Raw genomic sequence first — 24405 nt, forward strand, 5'->3', positions numbered from 1 at the left:
GCTTGTTCCCACACATCGGATCTCTCCCTTATGCTCTTAGCAGACTCTTGGAAACCGCTCTCCCTCACCGACCTACCCCCCCCTACCCGGGCCTCCATTCTGGCATGGAAATCCCTCCTTTCCCACTCCTTGACTAACATCAATAATACCAAAATTAGACTTCCCCTCAAAATATTGGAGTCTCTGATCCCCCATCTCTCCCTGACTCTGTTTCAAGCTGCCAACATCCTATGGATAGACCAGCTATATTCCGGTACAACCCTCTTGCCCTTTGAAACTTTGTCCTCAATGCACGGTATTCCCAAAAAGGCCATGTACTCCTACACCCGCATTTCGTCCTTTCTCCTCAAATATCCCCCCCCCCCCTCCCTCAACTTAGACTTTCAGGCCTGGCATCACCTCTCAAATCCTAAAACACACACCAAAGGCATTACCCTATTCTACTCCCTGCTTAACAATAAAACTCAAATGTCCAAAACCCCCCTGATGAAGGCTTGGGAAACAGACCTAGGCAGAGAATTCCCTCTTCATCAATGGGCCTCGGCCCTAAAACGGGCATATACCTCCTCTCATTGCATTAACTATTGGGAAACGTTCCAGAAACTCTTGACCAGATGGTATCGGACTCCCTTGTTGCTGTCGCGCTTCTACCCCACGGTGTCTCCACTCTGCTGGCGAGACTGTGGGGCTACAGGCACCATCCTACACACATGTTGGTCTTGTAAATCTCTCACGAGTTTCTGGAAGAAGATATTTTCCATCCTAGCTAGCATCACGAATATCACTGTAACCCCAAATCCTGCCCTTGCCCTCTTGCTCCTGGGGATTGATCTTTTTCCCCCGCCATACCGGACACTAGTATCCCACATTTTGCTTGCCTCCTCACTAGCTATAGCCCGCCATTGGCGCGACCCCTCACCTCCCAACCCCTCAGAGGTGGTATCACAGGTCCAACTAAACTACCAATATGAACGTCTACTGGCGATGCGTTCTTCCTCATATGCCTCCTTTGCATCCAACTGGGACCCGTGGGGGCAGTGGCATGGGGGATACCTCCCCCCTGCTGCTGCCAACACGGACCCCCCACCTCAACCTACAGCATCCCCCACACCCTCCTCTTCCCCTTAGACCGGAGCCTTGTTTGTCTCCTCTTAATATACTGTTGATATAACGGCATGCCGTAGCGGTACCATACGAACTCTTTCCCTGTTGATTGTCTAACTCACCTTGTTGCACATGTTATGACTTCTTTACGCTTGACCATCTCTCTTGTTCTTGTACCATCTGCAATGTTGCAGCTACACTGTTATGTATTACAGTCCTATTATTCGCATTGCGGCTGCGACCGCGTCTTTATTGTCTGTTTTTTCTTTTGTTGTGTTAAAACTTCAATAAAAATCATTTGAAGTAAAATGACGGCATAAAGGTAAGGTCTTGTTGAAGGAGGTCTGTGTAACAAAAGTAAAAGATCTTATGACTATTCTCACATTGAGGCCACACAGCTATAGAATACATAGACAGCAAAGCCATTGGCTTAAAACCTAATAGCCCTCAATCTTAAAGAAAAAACTAAAGGCAAAGCCTTTTTTGTTTTGGATGGAGTGAAAACAGATTAGCACACCTGTCAGATTGGCATTGCTGTCTGTGTCCCCAGTAGAGAGATTCACCCTCTCTATTTGTCCTTGTTGCCACTATCACGGAGAGTAAAAATGATAGAAAAAGTTGAGTTGTCACCAGAACAGAAATGGATGGGAAATCTTCCAATTGGGGCACTAGTTCTGCTGATCATGTTAATATCCATGGATTTCCCTCACTTTGGAAGGATTTCTTCTCAATTCCTATTGTGGTTAAGGGACAAAGTGAAACCTGACAGGTGTTATAACCTTCCCTTAGCCTAGGTTCACACTGAATGTGGGTTTGAAATCGTGCAAGCTAAGCTGAACTCACACGATTTCAAACCAGCATTTTAGTTCGACTTCGGGGGCTGATTTGAGAGAGGTGTGCGGGTTCATGCACAAATGTCTACTGAAATCACCCCTGAAGTCACCAAAAGTAGGACAGGAACTTATTTTCGGAATCGGTGTAGTGCCGCAAATTTAGCGTCACACGAATTTGGACAGTGACTTTGCTGGTAATAGGCTCAGATTCAGGGGAGGACTGGGCCACCGGGGGCAATTGTCCCCCGGGCCTTTTTGATCCCCCCTAAAACGGCTTCAGTGCTTAAAGACATGCCTAAATGATTCCTGGTAAAGAGAAGTAAAATGTCCCCACTGCTGACCTACTGAGTGCGGGATGAAGACAAAGACAGAGCGCAGGCCTCCTCACCAGCATGGATGGTGTAAACTGTGTCTGAGCAGAGGCCAGTTCCATGCCCCACTGGAGACTCTTCTTCCCCAGGCAGCCCTTACCGAGCTGTCCCAGCTCCCCTCAACTGCTGGCCGGGTCGGAAACCCAGATTTGGCCAGTGAGTAGAGAGTACCTAGAGCGAGCTTCAGCCTGGAATGGGGGCTGGGATGAGGGAGAGTGGGAGGGGGGCCAAGTCGCTGCACCATGGGCCTCTGGTTTGTACTTGCCCCCTGAGCTGAAAGTTGCCAGTCAGCCCCTGCTCTGATTTGAGATGTCAAATCGCATTTCAAATGAGCCCAATGTGAACGGGGGCTTGGGTCTGATTTATAACTATGCAATTTGCTTTTGATCCATTTCTGAACTTTTTACAGTACTTTTTTGGTGCGTTTTGCATTTTTTCGGGACAATTTTACTGCAAAATTGCAGTAAAATCGTGCCAAAAACACACTACATGATTTTCTGCAGCTCCTCTATTGAAGTCTATTGAACCAAAAAGTAACATTTTGCGTTTAAAAAATGTCCCTGACCCTTTCCAAAAATGCAGCAGCTGAAATGTGCAGGTGTCCCATAAAAAAACATGTTTAATGGACTGTAGTGTGTTTCTACAAAAAGCACTAAAACACATAGGAGTGAACTGAGCCGAACTTTATCCAAAGTAAAAAGAAAAAAGTTTTGCCTTTTTAGTTTACTTTTAAATTAATATACATTCAAACAATGCAAAATAATAATTTAAATACAGATAGCTCAAGTACTTTACAAAGGTTGGCATTTTTACATACATTTTTTGTTCTTTAAGTTAGTATTTCCAGGCAAAAATAGGCCTTTGATACACTTTTATTGATGGCAAGGAATAATAAAGCTTTTATTGATGGCAAGGAATAATAAAGCTATCTATAGCCATGGAAAAGTTAGTCCATGCTGATCTAACAAGCTAGTGTCATTTGGGAGGAACTATAAGACAGGCTACGAAGCCTGTCTCAATTTTTATTGTTGTTGCCTGTGCCTACCATAGCCACTGGTGTTTGCCAACACCTTTCCCCTCCAACCCCCTCTCAAAATACATAATGCACCAAGTAGTCAAGGGCATGAATGCTCGTGTAAACTCCTTCTGAAGTCTTTTGGCACCTAATGGGGATATCTCCCTATGAACAGCAGGCATGTACTGTGGATATTGGCCTGTCCTCCAGCATATTTTCTCTAGTCTCATATTCTCGTCAGACAGTGACAGCAGCATGTGCATGGTGTCTTGTTCCTCCTTTCCTCTACATCAGGGGTGTCAAACTCCATTTCATTGAGGGTTGCCTCAGCATTATGGTTGCCCTCAAAGGGCCAGTAAAGGGTTGTATCTGGAAGACTACATATCCAGAGCAAGCCCCCCATGGTCAGAAGTCGAGCCCCCCACCCTCCCTTGCATCACAGTGACACCCCCCCTTACCAGGTGCTGCTGTCGGGAAGAAGCTGGGGGTGGACCACAGGAGGAAAGAAGTCAGCTGCCGGAGTCTGCTTAATGCAGAGACAGAGGAAGTGAAGACAAGGTGATGTTGCAGCTGCAGAGAGAGGTGCAGAATCTTAACGTGGAGCCCTGCCCTCCTCTCTGCTGCCGACTGCTGAGATGTGCCTCTCTGCAGCTTCACAGAAATATGCAGGATCTGGTGGAGGAGTTCTGTCCTCCTCTCTGCTGCCAACTTCTGAAACAAGGTGACAAGGGGGGGTGCTACAGCTATAGGAGAGGTGCGAGGGCCACATGAAATGGCCCGGAGGGCCTTGTGTTTGACACGTGCTCTACATAGAAGAGTAATGGACTATGCCCATTTGTAGGCAGATTTTCCAAGAAGTTGTAATGTCTTCCTGTATAGTTTTATAGATGAAAAGTATTCTCATTCTTGGCAGTCAGAAATTATCTGACTTATCACAAGCAATGCTAGAATTTAGGATCAATGCTTGTACTTATAAGGTTCTTTATGACTTCCCAAATTTAGCCAAGCAGAGCCATATGTAACAAACTAAAGGGCTGTCCCATTTACAAATAAAATAAAGACCTAAACGCACAACTGTAACTTTGATCACTTTCACGTATAAAAGGCTACAGATCTAACTCCATCAACTGGCTACCATCAGTGTGTTGCCAAAGGGTCTTTTTTTCTTACAATACAGAAAATGCAGCAGTGTTTGGCATTGTAATGGCAAAGGGGAAAACAAATTATTGGAGTTTTAGGATTAAATAGGTCAGAGGGCGATTCCACTTTCTGCTGCACATCCACCACAAAAAATACAAATTATCATTTAAATCTATAAAAATCAGGGCAATTATGTTTAACCTCAGTGTGTGTGTGTGCAAAACGATAAAGATTGGACTGACTCTAACACTATGGGGTGGATTTACTAAAGGCAAATAGACTGTGCACATTGCAAAGTACAGTTGCTCCAGAACTTAATAAATGAGCAGAAGCTCTGCTGACTTCCATCATCCAATCATGGGCAAGGAAAATGCTGTTCTTTTTCATTTTCCTTGCACGTGATTGGGTATTCTTTGCAAAGTGAAGCCTTACCTCATTTAGTAAGCTCTGGAGAAACTGCACTTTGCGATGTGCACAGTCTATTTGCCTTTAGTAATCAACCCCATATATGTTCCCACATATGCTGAAAACAGTGCTATCCACTACTATTGCTATAATTCAATGTGAAATCTACCATATATAACAATACACAAAAGTAAACATAACCAAAACTGTCCTTACTTCTGGTAATCGATTCATTTATTCACTTCATTTGTGCGAATTATTTCCCGCACATATATTGCATTATCAATGTGCCAATCCGTGTCCTTAGTTGGATTAGTAATTCTTTAAATGATCGATTAGTATGCAATCCATGTGTTCACTCTGATTCCACCTATTGCAGTGTTCTCATCCCACCACTGACCTACAAATATAATCTCACCTCCAAAATTTAACCCAAAACTATTTTAGGCCAATTAGCGCTTTTCCTGTTAAATTGGGTAGGTTTTAGGCACAGGTATTCTCCATGGCAGTAATCCCCTGGTATTCAATTCACCGTCATCCTCTTTACTTGTGCCACATTATTTTTTCCAAAGCTCCGATAAAACAGACTTCTTATAGTATAAAACTGCTTCCCATCAATTTTTATTAACCACTTCAGCTCCGGAAAATTTCCCCTTCTTTATGACAGGCCATTTTTTGCGATACAGCATTGCGTAATTGTAACTGACAACTGCGCGGTCATGCAACGCTGTTTCTGAATAAAATGTATGTCTTTTCCCCACAAATAGAGCTTTTCGTTTGGTGGTATTTGATCACCACTGCGTTTTTTTATTTTTTGTGCTGTAAACAAAAAACCACCAACAGTTTTGGGAGGAAAAAAAACATTTTTTACTTCTATAAAACCTTTCAAAAAAAAAAAAATGTAAAAAATCGAATTTCTTTATCAGTTTAGGCCAATATGTATTCTGCTACATGTTTTTGGTAAAAAGAAATACCAATAGGCTTATATTAATTGGTTTGTGAGAAAGATATAGCGTCTATAAACCATAGGATAGATTTATGTAATTTTTATTTTTTACTAGTAATGGAGCCAATCAGCGACTACGATATTGTGGCGGAAAAATCGAACACTGACGCTTGACACTTTTTTGGGAACCAGTGACATTAATACAGTGATCAGTGCTAAAAATATGCACTGTCACTGTACTAATGACACTGGCAGAGAAGGGGTTAATATGGGCGATCAAAGTCTGCAGTTAAAGCACATCTTGTTTGTGTTTCATTTCAAATCCATTGTGGTGGTGTATAGAGCCAAAAAGTTTAGAATTGTCGATGTCCCAATATTTATGGACCCGACCGTACATGATCCTGCACAGTGCGGCCGCCCTGTAGCAGTAAAACTGCTATAGGGCGTTCGGCAAGCAGGTAAATATCATTACTCGCATTACAAAGTGCATTTCTAATGCACCACAGTGTATAGGCTCCTTTCCCCTAAAGTCACCGGTCTCCAGACACTCGCAAGATGATGGCTCACAAACTTTCAAGTGTGCGGCTTATGTCACCCTACGCGTTACGTCACCAAACGCGGGACGTCGTCAGAATTCTAGCAAAAGTAGTGGACAGCACTGCACTTGGATATTGTTTTCATGAAAACAAATTAATTTAGTATCCAAAAATAAAGAGCAAATGTAAGTGATCACTATTGATATGATCCTATGTAAACTGGTAGATATTTTCCTCAGAACAATGGATGAGGAAATATCTGCCATCAAATGAGTAATTGATGAGCTGGGCTCCCCTCGTGATGTTCCGGTGATCGTGATGCTGGTGCATTATTTCGACCCTTTGCTTTCTTCAGGGAAGATTACATTTTCAAGTTGATTATCTGTTTGTGCATGCTTTTTCTCTTGTTCATATGACAGCTGTAGTTCCCTTCAGGTCCAAGAGACATACACTTTACATGGGAGAAGGAAGAGGTTAAAATGGAGAGTTGTGCGAAGGAAGCGTTGCTTCCACTACCTGATGGGAACGTGCACATACTGAGCTGGGTGCGAGACATTGCCATTAAGGATGCCGAGTATCGCTGTACCATCCAATCAACAGCTGGACTCAAGTCTTCAAAAGTGTTTATTAGAGTTACAGGTAAATACCCTAATCTGTGCACCATATTGGCACTGGCCATCAGAACAACATAAACTATACGTTTTTGGTCAGTTGTGTTTTAATCTTACAAGTTTAACTGGTGCTTTATGATATGTTTATTAGAATAAAATATTTATTTCACAAATAAACACTTATTACAGTGTGTGTCCATGACACATTGACTGTTATACAAATGATTCTAGGCTTTTTAACCACTTGACCTCCAGAAGATTTATCCCCCTAATGACCAGGCCATTTTTTGCGATATGGCATTGCGTTACTTTAACTGACAATTGCGCGGTCGTGGGACGCTGTACCCAAATAAAATGTATGCCCTTTTGCCTCACAAATAGAGCTTTCTTTTGGTGGCATTTGATCACCGCTGCGTATTTTTATTTTACAGCGGGACTGCGATATTGTGGCGGATTATCGGGCACTGACACTTTTTGGGAACCAGTGGCACTAATACAGTGATCAGTGCTAAAAATATGCACTGTCACTGTACTGACACTGATCGCTCTAGAATGTTTAACCCCTTCCTAGCCAAAGGGTTAACTGTGTGCCTAGCCTGAGTTTACGTGTACACCGTATGCTACTTTCACTAGGGGAAGAGATTGATTCTAGTCCCTGCTTTGCAGAGACACGGTAAATATAAATATAATTTCCTATCTATTTACTAATGCTAGCAGCAGGAGGATTATAAATAGTCCATGTTGAATGAGAGTGAAGTTCCACTTTAAGTCCAGCACAGCCTGCTTTTTTTTTTTTTTTTGCTTTAATAGGCCGATGAGTTAAGATGTTATCATCCCTGCTAGAAGAGAGGTGATGTTGTGTTTGCCTGGGTTATTCAGCTTTGTGTGTGCCATTTGATGCATTGCTATTCACGTCTGTTCACAACACGGGCTATTCATAGTATTATTGTAAATTGGCTAAAAAAAGTTATTCATTACCCCTTGACCCACCAGAAGATTGACCCCCCTTCATGACCAGGCCATTTTTGCGATACGGCACTGCATTACTTTAACTGACAATTGCGCAGTGGTACAACGCTGTACCCAAATAACATTTATGTCCTTTTATTTACCCCCACAAATAGAGCTTTCTTTTGGTGGTATTTGATCACCTCTGCATTTTTATCTTTTGCACTATAAACAAAAAAAGAGCGACAATTTAAAAAAAAAAAACAAAAAAAAAAACTATTTTTAACTTTCTGCTATGAAACATATCCAATAAAAAAAAAATGAAAAAATCGAATTCCTTCATCAATTTAGGCCAATTTGTATTCTGCTACATATTTGTGGGATTTAAAAAAATCCCAAAAAGGCATATTGATTGGTTTGCACTAAAGTTATAGCTTCTTCAAACTATGGGATATGTTTTATTTATTTTTATGATTAATGGCGGCGACTTATAGTGGGAAATACGATATTGCAGCGGACATTGGGACACTGACACTTTTTGGGGACCAGTGACACTATTACAGTGATCATTGCTAAAAATTTGCACTGTATTAATAACACTGGCTGGGAAGGGGTTAATGGGGGCGATCAAAGGGTTAACTGTGTGCCTAGCCTGTGTTTTAGTGTACTGTGGAAGGTGCTTTTACTAGGGGAAGGGATGGATCCATGTCCCAGCTTTGAAGAGACACAGGATCCATGTCTTCCCTACTGTAAGAACAGCGATCTGCCTCTCTGATAGATCATTGATGGGTGCTGCCAGACTTTGAGTCTGCGGTACCCGCTGCTGGGCTCCTGCTGTGTGTGATCACAGCAGGGGCGAGCCCTGCAGTGGCATGCATGTGCGCCCCCTATGTAGAAGAGCCAGATCATGTATATATGCATGATCTGGCGCACAAGTGCTGCTCTGCAGCAGTAAAACTGCTATGGGGAAGACCTGAAGTGGTTGAAAAGCCCCACAGTTTTTTCTTTTTTAGGCTTTTTTTTTCTTTTACCTGAAGATCCAGACAGTAAGACCCCGTTCACACTGGGGCGACGCTACTTGCCGGGGCGACCTCACAGGTCGCGGTGCGCAGCTCGCACCGCGACCTCGGAGCGGCCGGCACGGACTTCATATCATTGAAGTCAATGCAGGTCGCTCCAGGTCGCCCCAAAGAAGCTCCAGACCCTTTTTCTAAGTCGGAGCGACTTGTGTCGCTCCTATTAGAACGGGTCCACAGCTACTCTATGGCAGGCGACCTAGGGCGAACTGTCAGGCGACCAGGTCGCCTGACAGGTCGCCCCAGTGTGAACGGAGTCTAAGTCTGGTATTTTTCATCATCCTTTACAAACAAAGCTGTCCAGACAAAGTAGGAGCTAGAGGTTTGAGACTAGTGATCGACCGATATCGTTTTTTCATTGCCAATACCGATATTTTGGTCAATGCATATCGGTATTGGCCGATATTTTCGTGCATTTAAAATTTTTTTTTTACTTTACAGGTACTCTTGTGGAGGGATATGGGGGGTCTAAAAGACTCCAAACCCCTTCTCTGCACTTAAAATCATTCAAAACGCCAAGTTTGGCTGTTTTGAATGCTGTAATTTTTTTTAATCTGGCACCAGACAGTACCCTGGAGTGATGTCACTCATGACATCACTTCTGGGTTTTTGCGTGGAGACCTGATCAGAGCTGAATGCGGCCTTGAACGGGTCTTTGGTGGCCATGCAGGCTGGTTGCGCGGTTCTCCAGGTGGGACAGGAGAATCGGGCAAGCCGTGGAAGGCAGCGGGAGGGGTGGGGACGTCCCCTCCCGCTCCTTGTAATGACAGCCGAGCAGCTTCTCTGCTGCATTGGTTGTCATTACAAGACAGCCGATCGTTTACTATCTCGTTTACCTCTAGCCAATCGTTTACCTCTAGCTGCAGGCATCACTCCGTTACAAACACTTTCCCGAAATATCGGTCACCATGGTGGCCAATTCCAATATATCTGGGAAAGTGCGTATCAGCCCTTGATATATCGGCTTTGCCGATAATCAGTTGATCTCTAGTTGAGACAAAACCATTTAACACTGACAGGGGTGATTACAATGATCAGTTTTTATTCATTTATGTAAAACATTTATCCAAAAAGGAAAAAAACTTTTGCTGTAACCTGTAACTGCGTAAAAAGTCTTAATTGGAGTTTGGCTTCAATTTGTTAGTCAAGTCCATCTAATTCTGCTATAACTACTCTCCCCCCAGACTGACAATGTTGCTGTCCTAAGGTGTCTGCTTTACTGCTTTCTCCAGAATACAGACACCCTAAGACAGGAAGTGTGTTACTGGCTAGATCTTGAGCTTTGACAGCTCTTTTATAGGCAAGGGGCGAGACCACCCGGTTACATCACTCGGTGGCACCGCCCTCCGTCTGAAGTCCAGCCCATCCCTAAACATGAGCACACAACAATGGAGGGACTTGTGATGCTAGGTTTTATAGATGGCAGGTCATTAGGGAAAAGAGGGCCTTTTACTTGTCAGACGTCTACCATCTTGATGAAACGGGCCTGAGTGACACCAAATCGTTATCTGCTATGTCCAAGGAAAAGACCCTCTTTGTCCTGATGACCTGCTACTGGTATCTATATACTTGAACCTTCCAATAAGGACAGCAAAGAGGAGAATTATGTCACATTGTATAGACTTCTTTCTCACGTTTGCTGTGTCTCCTGGACAGAAAGTGAAGGTAAATCCACTTAATGGGACACAACAGCAACAAAAAAAGTTTTAAAAGTTGTGACCATACATACATACATACTACTGGTGCTTTAAGGTTCGCAAGAGATGATCAGTTAGTAATATCACTTTACTAGAAACACTGGAATTAGTATGGTTTTACCTGTAATTTTACTTAAGTTTAGGCTTTCTACTTCTGTCAGCATTTCCACTTCATCACTCCCTGCCTTGGGCATACTGTAACATAACCACTCAATAATGGAATTAGTCAAGCCCCATGTTTAATAGCTAGGAGTTAACGACATCTCCCCTCTGTACTTAAATGTGTCACACCTGCAGTGGTGTGGTGATAAATAAGTGTGGCGTGTTTTTTTTTTTTGGTAGCAAATTTAACCACTTAAGCTCCGGAAGGTTTTACCCCCTTAATGACCAGGCCATTTTTTGTGAATCGGCACTGCGTTATTTTAACAAAAAATTGCGCAGTCCTGCGACGCTGTACCCAAATACAATTGATGTCCTTTTGTCCTCACAAATGCAGCTTTCGTTTGGTGGTATTTGATCACCTCTGCAGTTTTTAGATTTAGCGCTTTAAACAAAAAAAGAGAGACAATTTTGAAAAAAACGCCATATTTTTTACTTTTTGCTATAAAACATTCCCAATAAAAAAATTTAAAAAATCGAATTTTTTTTTATCAGTTTAGGCCAATTTGTAATCTGCTACATATTTTTGGTAAAAAAAAAATCCCAAAAAGCGTATTTTGCGCAAAAGTTATAGCGTTTACAAACTACGGGATAGCTTTTTGGAATTTTTATTTTTATTAGTAATGGTGGCAATCGGGGATTTTTAGCAGGACTGCGACATTGCGGCGGACATGCACTGTTACTGTATAAATGACACTGGCAGGGAAGGGGTTAATACTGGGGGTGATCAAAGGGGTTAATGTGTACCTATGTATGCTTACTAACTGTGTGGGGGAAGGGTTCTGTGACAGGCACAGAGAGATCGGGGGTTTCAGCTTAGCTGAAACTTCTGACCTCTCCCTGTCTGTGTGACAGAAGACTCGCCTGCTTTGTTTACATAAGCAGGTGGGTCTTCTATCAGTTTCTCTGACGATCCCGGGGGTCGGCCTGCCTCCCGCTGTGTCTAAACACAGCGGGAGCGCGGCTCTGGCGCCGCACGCTTGCCGCCGAGACCTCGTGCACAAAATTGCGTAGTACAACATGATTTTATGCAACCGAGCCCCCCTGCCGCAGTAATACTACTGTAGGCGGTCGGCAAGAGGTTAAGATCAGCTTTTCCCACCCAATGCTAAATATCTATCAATCAAATTGCTCAATCTGATCTCAGCATCAAGCTTCTAACTGGGGGAAAAAAAAATCTTTCCAAAAGTCAAAACTTTTAGGGATAGAGTTGGGAATGGTTAAAAACAGTCTTTTTTTTTTTCTCCTCCATGTCCCATTGGTAAAGTTAGGTACAGCTGTTATTTAGGGGATTTAAAGCTGGACATAGGTGGGTCAAAATCCGTTTTTCAGGCGGATCTGAACGGATAAACATAAAAGTGAAGTCAGCGCCTTAAAATAAAATACTTAATCAGCTTGCAAACGATGTGAATATACAAACATAAAAAACATGTGTAAAACATACAATTAGTGAACATATAGTGCATATGCTCAAAAATAATGAACTCAGTCCATAAAACTGCAAAAAAAGTCCATATGGATAATCAGTGTCAGTGTAAACAAGGTCAATCCTCCACCAGTGGTCCTTCACCCAAAAACAGAAATGCGCACTCACCAGACCATGTTGCTGTCTTATTGGGATAGCTAATGCGTTTTTGTATATTATACAGCAGGTCTTGAGCCAGAAAGCAAATCAGAAGAGACGATGACACCGAAAAAAATTCCTTCAAGTACTCCAACCAGCAGGAAGTTATACCAATAGATATGCAAGAGAGAAAATGCTTTCCATAGTGTAGTATTTATTAAAAGACAACTAAAAACAAGAAAAAGCCAAACACAAAGGTCCAATCTTCAGAACATCACTTACATTAAAAGCCACCAGAACCCACAATAGCACTGGTGGCTAGGACCTCTGGCATGTAATACTGCTCTATGGCCGTTTCGCGTGAAAACGCTTCCTCAGGACCTGAACGGATGCCCCATGCATCTCCATGGGGCATCTGATGTCAGTGGAGACATGTCTGCTGACATCCGATCCGATCCGTCAAATCTGGAGGGATGGAAACCCTATTTTCCATCCGTCCAGCGGATCGGATGAGAACGGACAGATGGTCCGTTCCCATCCGATTCCCTATAGAGAACAGCGGGACCCGACAGCTCTGTCTCCGCACACAGCGGAGTCCGCCGACAGACTGGAATGTGTGAAAGGGGCCTTAATTCTCACCAGGTGATCTGGCTAGTACTTCTGTTTTTTAATAGGATAATCTGTGCTAAAAATGAAGCAGTTAGAGGGATGAGACAAACCATTTGACCCCTTCCCGCCCAGCCTATTGTAAAATGTCTGGGTTGGAGCACTGTTGATCTGGGAGGATGTCATAGGACCTCCTACCAGAATTGTGCCCCATGCACACCCCACGGGCCATGCTCCGATGACAGATCACTGTATCAACTCACTGCCGGTATCATGTGATTGCTGTGGCCAACCACAGCAGAACACTTGACAGTTGTACACAATGAAAGGCTTTGTTATATGCCTTTCATTGTGTACTATTGTGATGAGCTCTGTGATTGGTCACAGGCATTACATTGTACAGACAGGGCCAGTCACAGCTCTTCACAATATTAAACACTAGTAGTTTTCATTCAGAAAAAAAATGGTTGCTTATAACTGTAAAATGCAGTGTAAGCAATCCTAGTGTGTAAAATAAGAAAAAAAATCCTGATCACCTTCCTAGAGTAGTAGAGTGTCACTGTGTTAACACTGTATTGGTCTGGTCACTGTAAAAAAAAAAAAAAAAAAATTGTGAAAGAAATGTAATAAAATTGAAAAAATAAAAAAAAAAAATTGTTTTTAATATTATTATACTGTCAGCAGTCACTGTCCCTGATCACTGCCACCATATCTAATGATTGATATATTACTTTTTCTGATTTTGGGTTTATTACCACTTTAAGGCCTCTTGCACGCTGCTGCCTGAAAACGCTGAGTTTTTAGTGTTTTTTTTTCTGATCTAAATACAACCCATTGCTTTCCATGTGCCTGTACACACAGGTGCATAAACATGTGCTGCCTATAGATTAGTTTAAAAAAAAAAAAAAAGAGAAATCTGAGTCGCCAGTCAGTATTTCTGCATGAATATGCACATATGCCACACTTCTTTCATTCAAAATAAAGTTAGAAGAAATTGTATATTGTGATATACAGCCTATCCTTGCATTTCTTTTTTTTTTTTTGCCGGGAATGTCTGATGCCCAAACATCAGTACAGTGTGCAAGAGGCCAAACTGTGAAGCAGAAATCTTAAAGTAAATCTTCACCAAAAAGGGGAGGTTTCACTTTATGGCCTCCTCCGCCACCACATTTGGCATATTATATTTTATGGGTGGGAGCAGGTAACTAGTTTTGATAGGTACCCACTTCCACTCGGTTTGAATAGGGGATCCGAGCTGAAATTCAGCCTCCCTTCTCTTTGCCCTTAGCCTCCTGGAACACGCCAGAGCTGGATCCCTAGAAAGGTAAGTTTTCTTTTATTAAAAGTCAGCAGCTACAGTATTTGCAGCTGCTGATTTTTAATATTTTCTTTCTAGGGTGAAAATCCTGTTTAACAAACGATCCTCATCAGTAGGACTGGCTCCCTTATTAATCAGTGATGCCACCTAGTGGTCACTGCAGTACTGGACATCAAGCATCAGATACCACTGTTAAGGAAGATTGGTGTTGGGAAGAACATTTTATTTGATAGGATTTAATGGTCTTTATATAGCCACTACTGGGTGGGAAGATGAAACATGAAAGTTTTGGCTAAGCAAATCTTTGTCTACTGTTACACAGGCTCATTAAACCCTGGCTGGTCCAATGAACTTGCAAGCTGGAAGAGCGCTGTTGATGAGCACAACAACATCATGGTGGCCTGGAAGAAAACATGGGTAATGCATTGCAGCTGTGTCATGATTTTTCTTAAAGAGGCAGTAAACCGGCGGCTTGCAAAAAAAAAAAAAAAAGTTCCTGCAAAGGCAATGACCTAATGTGTTAGTCTGCATCGCAAGCTAGCACATTGAAAAAAACTTTAACTTAGAATAAAGCTCTCCAGTGGCGCCCTGTCACCCACAGACAGGGCTTCCATCTCCCCCCAGTCTTTAGTCTGGGCTCCGGCTGTATGCGTGGCCAGGCCTCAATGACGTCGCGCAAGCGCAGGAGACCTCAGCTGCGGCACGGAGCTCTGAAGGTCGAGAACGGTATGCCAAGCCTTCAGTGCGCATGTGCCAGTGACATCACCGGCTGCTGGGAATATCTCCTAAACCCTGCAAGTTTAGGAGATATTCAATGTACCTACACAGGTAAGCCTTATTATAGGCTTACCTGTAGGTACAAGTAAAAAAAAAAAAGAAAAAAACAACTTTATTATCAAAAGGTACATTGCCTTTCACTAGTTTAGAGGAAACTTACGGATGCCAGTAAATATTTTGTGCTGTGAAGCCTATATTCAGATCCTAAATCCATCACCTGTGCAATAACTGCCCTAGCGCAGCCTGTGTATACATGTACTTGCCAAGTAGTAAGAAAAAAAACGGAATTTTTGTAAAATCTTACCGTAAAATTCCTTTCTCTGAGTCCTCCGACAGTCGCCGCCCCCTTCCAAGTCCTCACCAATGGGTATTGACCTTTGCTCCGTAGGAGTAGCTAGTCAACAAGAATTGTTAATACAAAAGCTTTTAGCATAGACACACCCCTAGGGGCTGTCCCCTCAGTCAATACCTCCCTGCACCAGCATTCCCAACTCAGTTTGGTAGCATAGCAGTAAGAGTACACAAAAACCCCAAAAGAGGGGCAGGGGGCGGCGACTGTCGGAGGACTCAGAGAAAGGAATTTTACGGTAAGATTTTACAAAAATTCCGTTTTCTCTTACGTCCTCCGACAGTCGCCGCCCCCTTCCAAGTCCTCACCAATGGGACGTCCCAAAGCAGTGTAGACATGAGGGTGGGAGACGCAACCATAGAAAGGCAACGCAGTACCCACATCAGAGAAAGGAACCTTACCACAGTAAGAGAACCAACTGGGCAACAGGAAAACGTGCTCAACAGGAGCAACAACCCAGGAAAACAAGTAACCCAGGGGTAAAACACCCCAATAACCAAGGGCCCACAAAAACAAGGGTCCCTAAGAAACTGCTGCACTGAGAAATTTACGGCCAAAGGAGGCATCAGCCGATGCCTGAACATCCACCTTATAGAATTTTGAGAAGGTGTGAACGGACGACCAAGTCGCCGCCTTACACACCTGGGCCACAGAAGCCTGATGACGGTAGGCCCAAGACGTACTCAAAGATCTGGTAGAGTGCGCCTTCACAGGGAAGGGGGGAACCTTCCCCTTCAAGGCATAGGCTTGTTCAATGATCTGTCTGATCCATTTGGCGATGGTCGCAGCCGACGCCGCCATGCCCTTCCGAGGTCCCTCAGGAAGAACAAAGAGGGAATCCGACTTGCAAAAAGATTTAGTGGACGACAGGTAAACCCTGATCGCCCGGACAACATCCAAGGAATGTAAGGCAACCTCCTTCGGATGCTTAGGCTTCGCGCAGAGCGAAGGCAAGACAATGTCTTCATTTAGGTGAAATTCCGAGATCCTTTTCGGAAGAAAAGATGGGTTAGGTCGCAGGACCACCTTATCCTTGTGGATCACCAGGTAGGGAGAGTTGCAGGACAAAGCCGCCAGCTCCGACACCCTGCGAGTCGAAGTGATCGCCACCAAAAAGGCAACCTTCTTGGACAACAGAGACAACGAGATCTCCCTGATCCTTTCAAAGGGAGCCTGTTGTAACACGGACAGAACTAAGTTCAAGTCCCATGGAGGCAAAGGCTCCCTCCTAGGAGGGGCCAAATGTCGCACCCCCTGAACAAAGGTGCTAACCAATGAATTAGACGCCACAGGGCGTTGAAAGAGAACGGCCAGCGCAGAAATCTGACCCTTAATCTTGGCCAACGCCAAACGCTGGTCCACTCCCGTTTGAAGGAAAGCCAACACTCTCGACACCGAGTATGAGCGAGGGGAATACCCCCTGGACTCACACCAAGCAAAATACGCTTTCCAAGTACGGTAGTAAATTTTCCCCGAAGAGGCTTTTCTAGCCTTGATCAAAGTGGGAATGACCTCAGAGGAGAGACCCCTATCCTTCAGGACCTGGCTTTCAACAGCCAGGCCGTTAAAGCCAGCGACTGTAAAGCAGGATGGAATATCGGCCCTTTAGACAGGTGGTCTTCTCGAAGCAGCAGACGCCACGGAGCGTCGACTGCCAGATTTACGAGGTCTGCGTACCAAGACCGGCGAGGCCAGTCCGGTGCCACCAGAATCACTGTGTGCGGTTCCGAGGCTAACCTGCGAAGAAGCCTGGACAGTAGTTGAATCGGTGGAAAGGCATACATCAGACGATACTGATGCCAGGGCACCACTAACGCGTCCGAGGCGTCTGCCCGAGGGTCGCGCGTCCTTGCCACGAACCTTTCCACCTTGATGTTCAGACGAGACGCGAACAGGTCCACATCCGGGGGGCCCCACTTCGTGCACAACATCTGGAAGACATCCGGGTGAAGGGACCATTCTCCCTAGTCCAGGGTCTGGCGACTCAGATAATCCGCCTGCCAGTTCTCCACCCCCGGAATGTGAACTGCCGTTATCGCCGGGACGTGCGTCTCGGCCCAAGACAGAATGTCGGCTACTTCCCGAGTCGCTCGGGCACTCCTGGTGCCCCCTTGGTTGTTGATGTAGGCCACCGCGGTGGCATTGTCCGTCTGAACCCGAACTGGACGGCCCCGAAGCCGGTCCGTCCATCTCAGAAGGCAAAGCTTTATCGCCCTCAATTCCAGAATGTTGATCGGAAGGGAGGACTCCTCCCCCGACCAAGTTCCCTGGGCAGACAGAACGCCCAGAACACCACCCCAGCCCGACAGACTGGCATCCGTGGTGAGCACCGTCCACGATAATGGACGAAAAGACTTGCCCCCCGACACCGCCGAGGACTGGAGCCACCACAGAAGATCCCTTCTGGTGTTGTGGCTCAACGAAATCCGCAGATCCAGGGACTGCGGCCGCCCGTCCCACTCGGCAAGAATCTCCGCTTGGAGACTCCGCGTGTGAAACTGGGCAAAGGGGATGGCCTCGAAGGCCGAGACCATCAAACCTCATGCACGTCCGGAGAGATGATTGTCGGTTGTCCCTGAGGGACCTGACCTCGTCCTGAAGAGTCCGAAGCTTGTCTTCCGGTAGGAAAACCTTCGCTTGGACAGAGTCCAGAATCATTCCCAGGTAGGGAAGACGAACCGAAGGACACAGAGTCGACTTCGGAATGTTTATGGTCCAACCGAACTCCTGCAGTGTCCGCATCGTGGTGGACAGGTCGGTCACCAGGCTTTGACTGGCGCTTGACCTTATCAGGATATCGTCCAGATACCCCAAGACAGCAATGCCCTGTGCTCGCAACAGGGCCAGAACCGGCGCCAGCACTTTGGTAAAAACCCGCGGAGCCGAAGCGAGACCAAAAGGTAACGCCACGAATTGGTAGTGATCCTCCGCAATGGCGAATCGAAGGTACCTCTGGTGACCCTCGAAAATGGGGATGTGTAGGTACGCATCCTTCAGATCGATGGAGGCCATGAATTCCCCCGGACTCAGGGCAGCCACCACTGAGCGCAGGGATTCCATGCGGAACTTGCGAACCCGCACAAAGCGCTCTGGAGACAGCTGAAGATTTGAGGGAAAAAATCTGCCCGCCGGCCGAGAGAGAAATTCGATCTTGTAACCAGATCGAACGATGTCCTGAACCCATCTGTCCCGAATGCGGGCCAGCCAAGGTTGTAGGAAACCGCGCAGACGTCCCCCCACCCCAGAAACGGGTGAGGGCGCCCCTTCAGGCGGAAGTGGTATGGGAAGTTGAACCGGACTGGCCGGATTTCTGCTTCCCCGCCCACGGCTTCTTCTGGGAGCCTTGGCCTTTGAAGGGCTTGCCCTTGGACTGCGACCGAAAGGCACGAAAGGACCCCTGAGAGGGCCTAGACGAGGAATTCCGTTTACCACGGAAGGACTTATGCTTGTGGGACTGGGGCAGGAGAGTACTCTTGCCCCCCGTAACCCCTTTTATCAGGGTATCCAAAGCCTCGCCAAAAAGGCGAGATCCCGCGTAGGGAAAATCCGCCAGTGTCTTGCGAGAAGATTGGTCGACCGACCAATTCTTCAGCCAAATCAGACGACGGTTCAGTATCGCCACGCTGGACAGGCGCGCAGCCAAGGGAGCTAAATTCAAGTCCGCATCACACAAGTACATAACACCCTGATGGATCTGGTCCACCATAGCCAACGTGGTAGGTGAAGCTGAATCAGCCACTAAGGTGCGCCTGAGCATTTTTGTCCAATCTGCAACAGCCTGTGCCGCCATAATGGAAGCAAAAATAGGCTTCAGCATAGAACCAGCAACCATATAGGCATGAAGGGCAAGAGACTCCATTCTCCTGTCCGTAGGGTCCCGGAAAACCGGGGTATCCTCAGAAGGCACCGCAGTAGCCTTGTTCAAAATGGCCACCGCGTGATCCACCTGAGGTGCCACACACCAACGCTCGTCGGTGGAGGGCGCAAACGGATAAAGCAGTTTAAACTTATTTGGCACAGTAAAGGGCTTCTTTAAATTGCACCACTGTTCATTAACCGTATGGTGAAATTCAGCAGGACAGGGAAAAACCTGCGCTGATTTGCGAGTCCTCTGCGTTCCAAAGGAGGACACCCTAGCAGGAGGAGGAGTAGGCTCATCCTCCAGGTGCAAGGTATCCTTTATGGAAGCAATCAGCTCATTCATGAGTGCAAGCTCTTCAGGCGAGCCATGGGGAGAAACATCAACCCCCTCCACCTCTGCCTCCCCCTCGGACCCCAGAAGGTCCAAAGATGAGCGGGACCCCGAGAAGGGTACGCCAGCCACAGCAGCCACATCGCCCTCTGAATCAGAGGAAACAGACACCCTGGCCCTTTTTGCGGATCGTTCAGCCATCAGCATCTGCACCTGAGACATTAAGGAAGCCACTACAGTCAGATCGGCCCCATCGGGGGGTGCAGCAGCCCCCTGGTCCCCCACCAGGGCGGGGGGAAACTTGCTATCCTGAGAATCCATGCCCCAGCACAGAAAAGTAATAAAGGTACTGGCCCTTTAAATACCACGGCGAGCGCAGCCCACCACACACTGCTGTATGCACCGACCCCGCAGGGATAGATAACACTGAGCAAGGAATGACAGGACAAGAAGGTAAAAACCTGGAGAGCACACCAGACTGCTGCCACCGATCGCTGTTCCCAGAGAAAGAGGAAGTGAAGCAATGCGGGCTGACTGATATAGCCTATGAAGGCTCCGGCAAAATGGCCGCTCGGCTGGGGGGAGAAGGCTACAGTAAAATGGCGCCGACATGTGCTCGGGCGAGCACCGCCCGCCAAAATGGCGGCGAATGGCGCCAAAACACGGCGCTGCACAGGGACAGGGCCGGTCACAGTATTCAGGCCAAGAAAATGACGGATCGCCGCACACACACGTCTGCACACAAAACTGCACCCAGAGCATAATTCACAGCAGAGCAGGATGGCCCCCCCTCGCAGCCCACAGGCAGTGCAGCCACACAGGGATCTGACAGGGAGCCCGCAGTTACACAGACATGGGGGGTACTACACAGCCACAGACTGACACCCACACAGAAGGTCCCCACACAGAAGGTGCTTACCGTACCAGATGGCGTGGGGAGCCGTCTCCAGCGGCAAACAGCTATCAAGGCAGACAGGGAGTGCCGCAGCCAGGACGCTTGTGGACCGCAGCCATGGCGTCCAGTGAGGTAGCCACCTCACAGGCAGCATCCCTGCAGCGAACAGGGATGGGTCGTTCAATGTGCCAGGGTAAAACCTAAGCTGAACGCTCGATGGCAGGCTGGGGATCCATCTGGCTCTCAGCCCTGGGATCCAGGGCGGCCAGTCCGAGACCCAGCTCCACATGACGATTCTTCATTTGAAGATCCCTAAACTAAGGCTGACAAAATAACAGCTAGTAAAGAAAAGAGAAACAATACTTGAAATAAAATCAAATAAAGGGTAGAAGGCTGAGACCGAGCCCCAGCACAGGAAAGCCAGCTACTCCTAAGCTAGGCAAGATCAAACTGAGTTGGGAATGCTGGTGCAGGGAGGTATTGACTGAGGGGACAGCCCCTAGGGGTGTGTCTATGCTAAAAGCTTTTGTATTAACAATTCTTGTTGCCTAGCTACTCCTACGGAGCAAAGGTCAATACCCATTGGTGAGGACTTGGAAGGGGGCGGCGACTGTCGGAGGACGTAAGAGAAAATGTAAATTTTAATACAGGAACAGATAGAGTTCACAATTTTAATACAGGAACATCTAGTGCCAACAATTGTAATACAGGAACATCTAGTGCCCACAATTGTAATACAGGAACATCTAGTGCCCACAATTGTAATACAGGAACAGATAGAGCTCACAATTGTAATACAGGAACAGATAGAGCTCACAATTGTAATACAGGAACATCTAGTGCCCACAATTGTAATACAGGAACAGATAGAGCTCACAATTGTAATACAGGAACATCTAGTGCCCACAATTGTAATACAGGAACAGATAGAGCTCACAATTTTAATACAGTAAGTAAGAAAGGGGATTGGGACTTTTAGACAATACACATGGGGAACACATGTGTCTCCATCCCTATTTGAGGAATAAGAGAAGGGAAGTTGGGACTTTGGATGAGGTGTGCTAATGAACCAGAGCAGGGTGTGATAGGTAATCACACCGATGTAAGGCAACCAAAAATAATGAATGATACCAACAGTGTTTATTAAAAGCATCATCACATCAATGTAAACTTTACAAGTTGCATAATAATAATAAATACAAATGAAAGTCATGCATCACAATAAAAAAAAAGTAATGACAATAATACATAGACGGCATAAGCTGTATGGTAGAGAGCTGGAGATTGCAAGATCAGATAATAGATGACAACACATGCCAACATAGAATTGAGTAGGGGATTGCATCCTATGTGCTCAACGCGTTTCATGGAACATTTTCCACTTTTTCAAGAGCAGATGCCAACAGGGGTCTGTAAAAAGTATAAAAGTATGTTATTATTTAAAGTCCCAACTTCCCTTTTCTTATTCCAATTTTAATACAGGAACATCTAGTGCTCACAATTGTAATACAGGAACATCTAGTGCTCACAATTGTAATACAGGAACCGATAGAGCTCACAATTGTAATACAGGAACCGATAGAGCTCACAATTTTATTACAGGAACATCTAGTGCTCACAATTGTAATACAGGAACATCTAGTGCTCACAATTGTAATACAGGAACCGATAGAGCTCACAATTTTATTACAGGAACATCTAGTGCTCACAATTGTAATACAGGAACTGATAGAGCTCCCAACTGTAATATTTGAATGCCTATTGCTTACAATTATCATTATTATAGAAGCTTTTAGCAACTTATTTCAGTCATAAAGTGGTCTTACCTTTAGCTATAATATGCATATCCACTGATATGTTTACCCTTACAATTTTCATGTAATTAGGCTCTCACACATTATGAGCACTTCAGCATAGCCATTAATCAAGTCAGAATTTAGCAGGACCAGACTGCCCAAAATAATGCTGAAATTGTTTTCCATTATTCTAGGGGAGCTGCAACAAAAAAGATGTTGATTCAACAAAATGAAGAAAATGCATCAACCTGAATTATGAGAGTGAGCAGCTTCCATGAACAGTTCTGTATTATGAGGACTGAATATGGCTTCCAAAGGACCTTAGCTGCAGAAGAGGGCACGGGATACACACACATTGTTCTATGGCTTTGTGTATTGTGTAGATAATGTAAGAGCTCTCTAAAATACGCTCTAAATTAACTATGCAAGACTTGTACCGAAAACATGAATATTGTCTATCCATTTTTGTGGAGGAGAGTGCATGATTTAAAACCTTTGTTTATGATTGTGTTACCATGTTACTTACAGTTAATGGGTTTGTCTTTTTTTTTTTTTCCATCCTAAATGTGAAAATGTTAGTCTGCACTAACAGATAAGGTTTTATTTATGTCATTTTTGGTGTTGGCATCATTTGTTACTTGTGCCAGACAAGGTTCCTTTTTTTTCTTTTTTTTTTTAAATCCGATGCCGTGTACTATTATCGGGTTCCTATGGATTACAGCACTTTAACAATTGCACTGTGTTCAATAAAATAACCTTATGGTCTGATAAATGAACACACAAGGAAAAAGGAAAATAAAATGGGGACATCATCCACATCGAGCACATTTTTTTTTCCTAGGAAAATGGTCCTCATATCAGCAGCTTGACTTCATTATTTACACATCTGACCATGTTTAACCCTTGGACAAATGAAGATCACATGACCCCTCTGCCATGAGGGACATATTATCAGTGGGTATGTCAGCTTATAAAAAATGAATAAAACCAGCGATCTCTATTGGCAGATATGTTTACAGCAAGCTTTGAGCTAACAATTGTTTGCATTTTTGCAGAATTTTTGAGGAATACAATATGCCATGTACACCTTTAAGTAAGGTTTACTGAAAAAGTAATGCATTTTGATCATTCCCAATAAAACATTTATATATTGTAGCTTTACAGTCTGTGGTGTCTTGATCTACACTATGATTTGTCCCTGTATTAGTTTGTAAAAATATGCTAACTACCGTATATACTCGAGTATAAGCCGACCCGAATATAAGCCGAGACCCCTACTTTTACCACAAAAAAGTGGGAAAACTTATTGACTCGAATTTAAGCCTAGGGTGGGAAATGCAGCAGCTACTGTACCCAACTGGACCACCATGAGACACAAAACAGGGGCTGAGGGCATGGTACAGGAGATGGCGCAGGTCATAGTACAGGCATTGCACAGGTCATGGTAAGGTCATGGCACAGGTGATGGTACAGGCATGTCACTGGTCATGGTACAGGTATGGCATAGCACAGGTGATGGTATAGGCATGGCACAGTAAGTACAGGCATGGCACAGTATGTATAGGCATGGCATAGTAAGTACAGGCATGGCACAGTATGTACAGGCATGGCACAGTATGTACAGGCATGGCACAGGAGATGCAGTGCTGCGGGCAAGGTACAGGGGAATGTCCTGTACCATGCCTGCAGCACTGCATGAGGAAATCTCACTTACCTGTCGGTGAGGCGCCGTCTTCGATTTAAAAATCGTCCCGCCAATAAGTCACGGCAAATGCGCCACCCATGCTCGGGAAAGGCCGAACACGTTCGGCTATTCCCGGGCATGCGGCACATGCGCAGTGACACGTCGGCGCCGAGCGGCGCCATTTTTAAAAAGGCACTCTAGCCAGTGACTCGAGTATAAGCTGAGGGGTGCGATTTCAGCATGAAAAACATGCTGAAAAACTCGGCTTATACTCGAGTATATACGGTGCTTCATAGTCTGTTTTAATGCGGTACAGTAATCTCTACTAGAAGCTGATCATTAGGCCGGCTTCTGTCGAAGGGGCATGATTGAAAAAGGTCTGC

The 24405-nt window shown here is 45.2% G+C and overlaps 1 protein-coding gene across 3 annotated transcripts in view; it reads left to right on the top strand.

Moving 5' to 3' along the window:
* Positions 1-22885, top strand: part of SEMA4D (semaphorin 4D) — a 171746-nt gene extending 148861 nt beyond the window's left edge. For 2 of the 3 annotated variants that reach the window (XM_082243109.1, XM_082243111.1), the window contains 3 exons: positions 6786-6989; positions 14652-14746; positions 22533-22885. In XM_082243109.1, coding sequence (XP_082099235.1) covers positions 6786-6989; positions 14652-14746; positions 22533-22571 — 338 coding nt within the window. In that variant the 3' untranslated portion in view covers positions 22572-22885. The remainder of the gene's footprint in view (positions 1-6785; positions 6990-14651; positions 14747-22532) is intronic. The other variant, XM_082243110.1, reaches the window with a different exon arrangement.
* The last annotated feature ends 1520 nt before the right edge of the window (positions 22886-24405 follow it).

Source organism: Pelophylax lessonae, assembly GCF_965119305.1.
Source record: "Pelophylax lessonae genome assembly, chromosome: 1".
Taxonomy (NCBI): domain Eukaryota; kingdom Metazoa; phylum Chordata; class Amphibia; order Anura; family Ranidae; genus Pelophylax; species Pelophylax lessonae.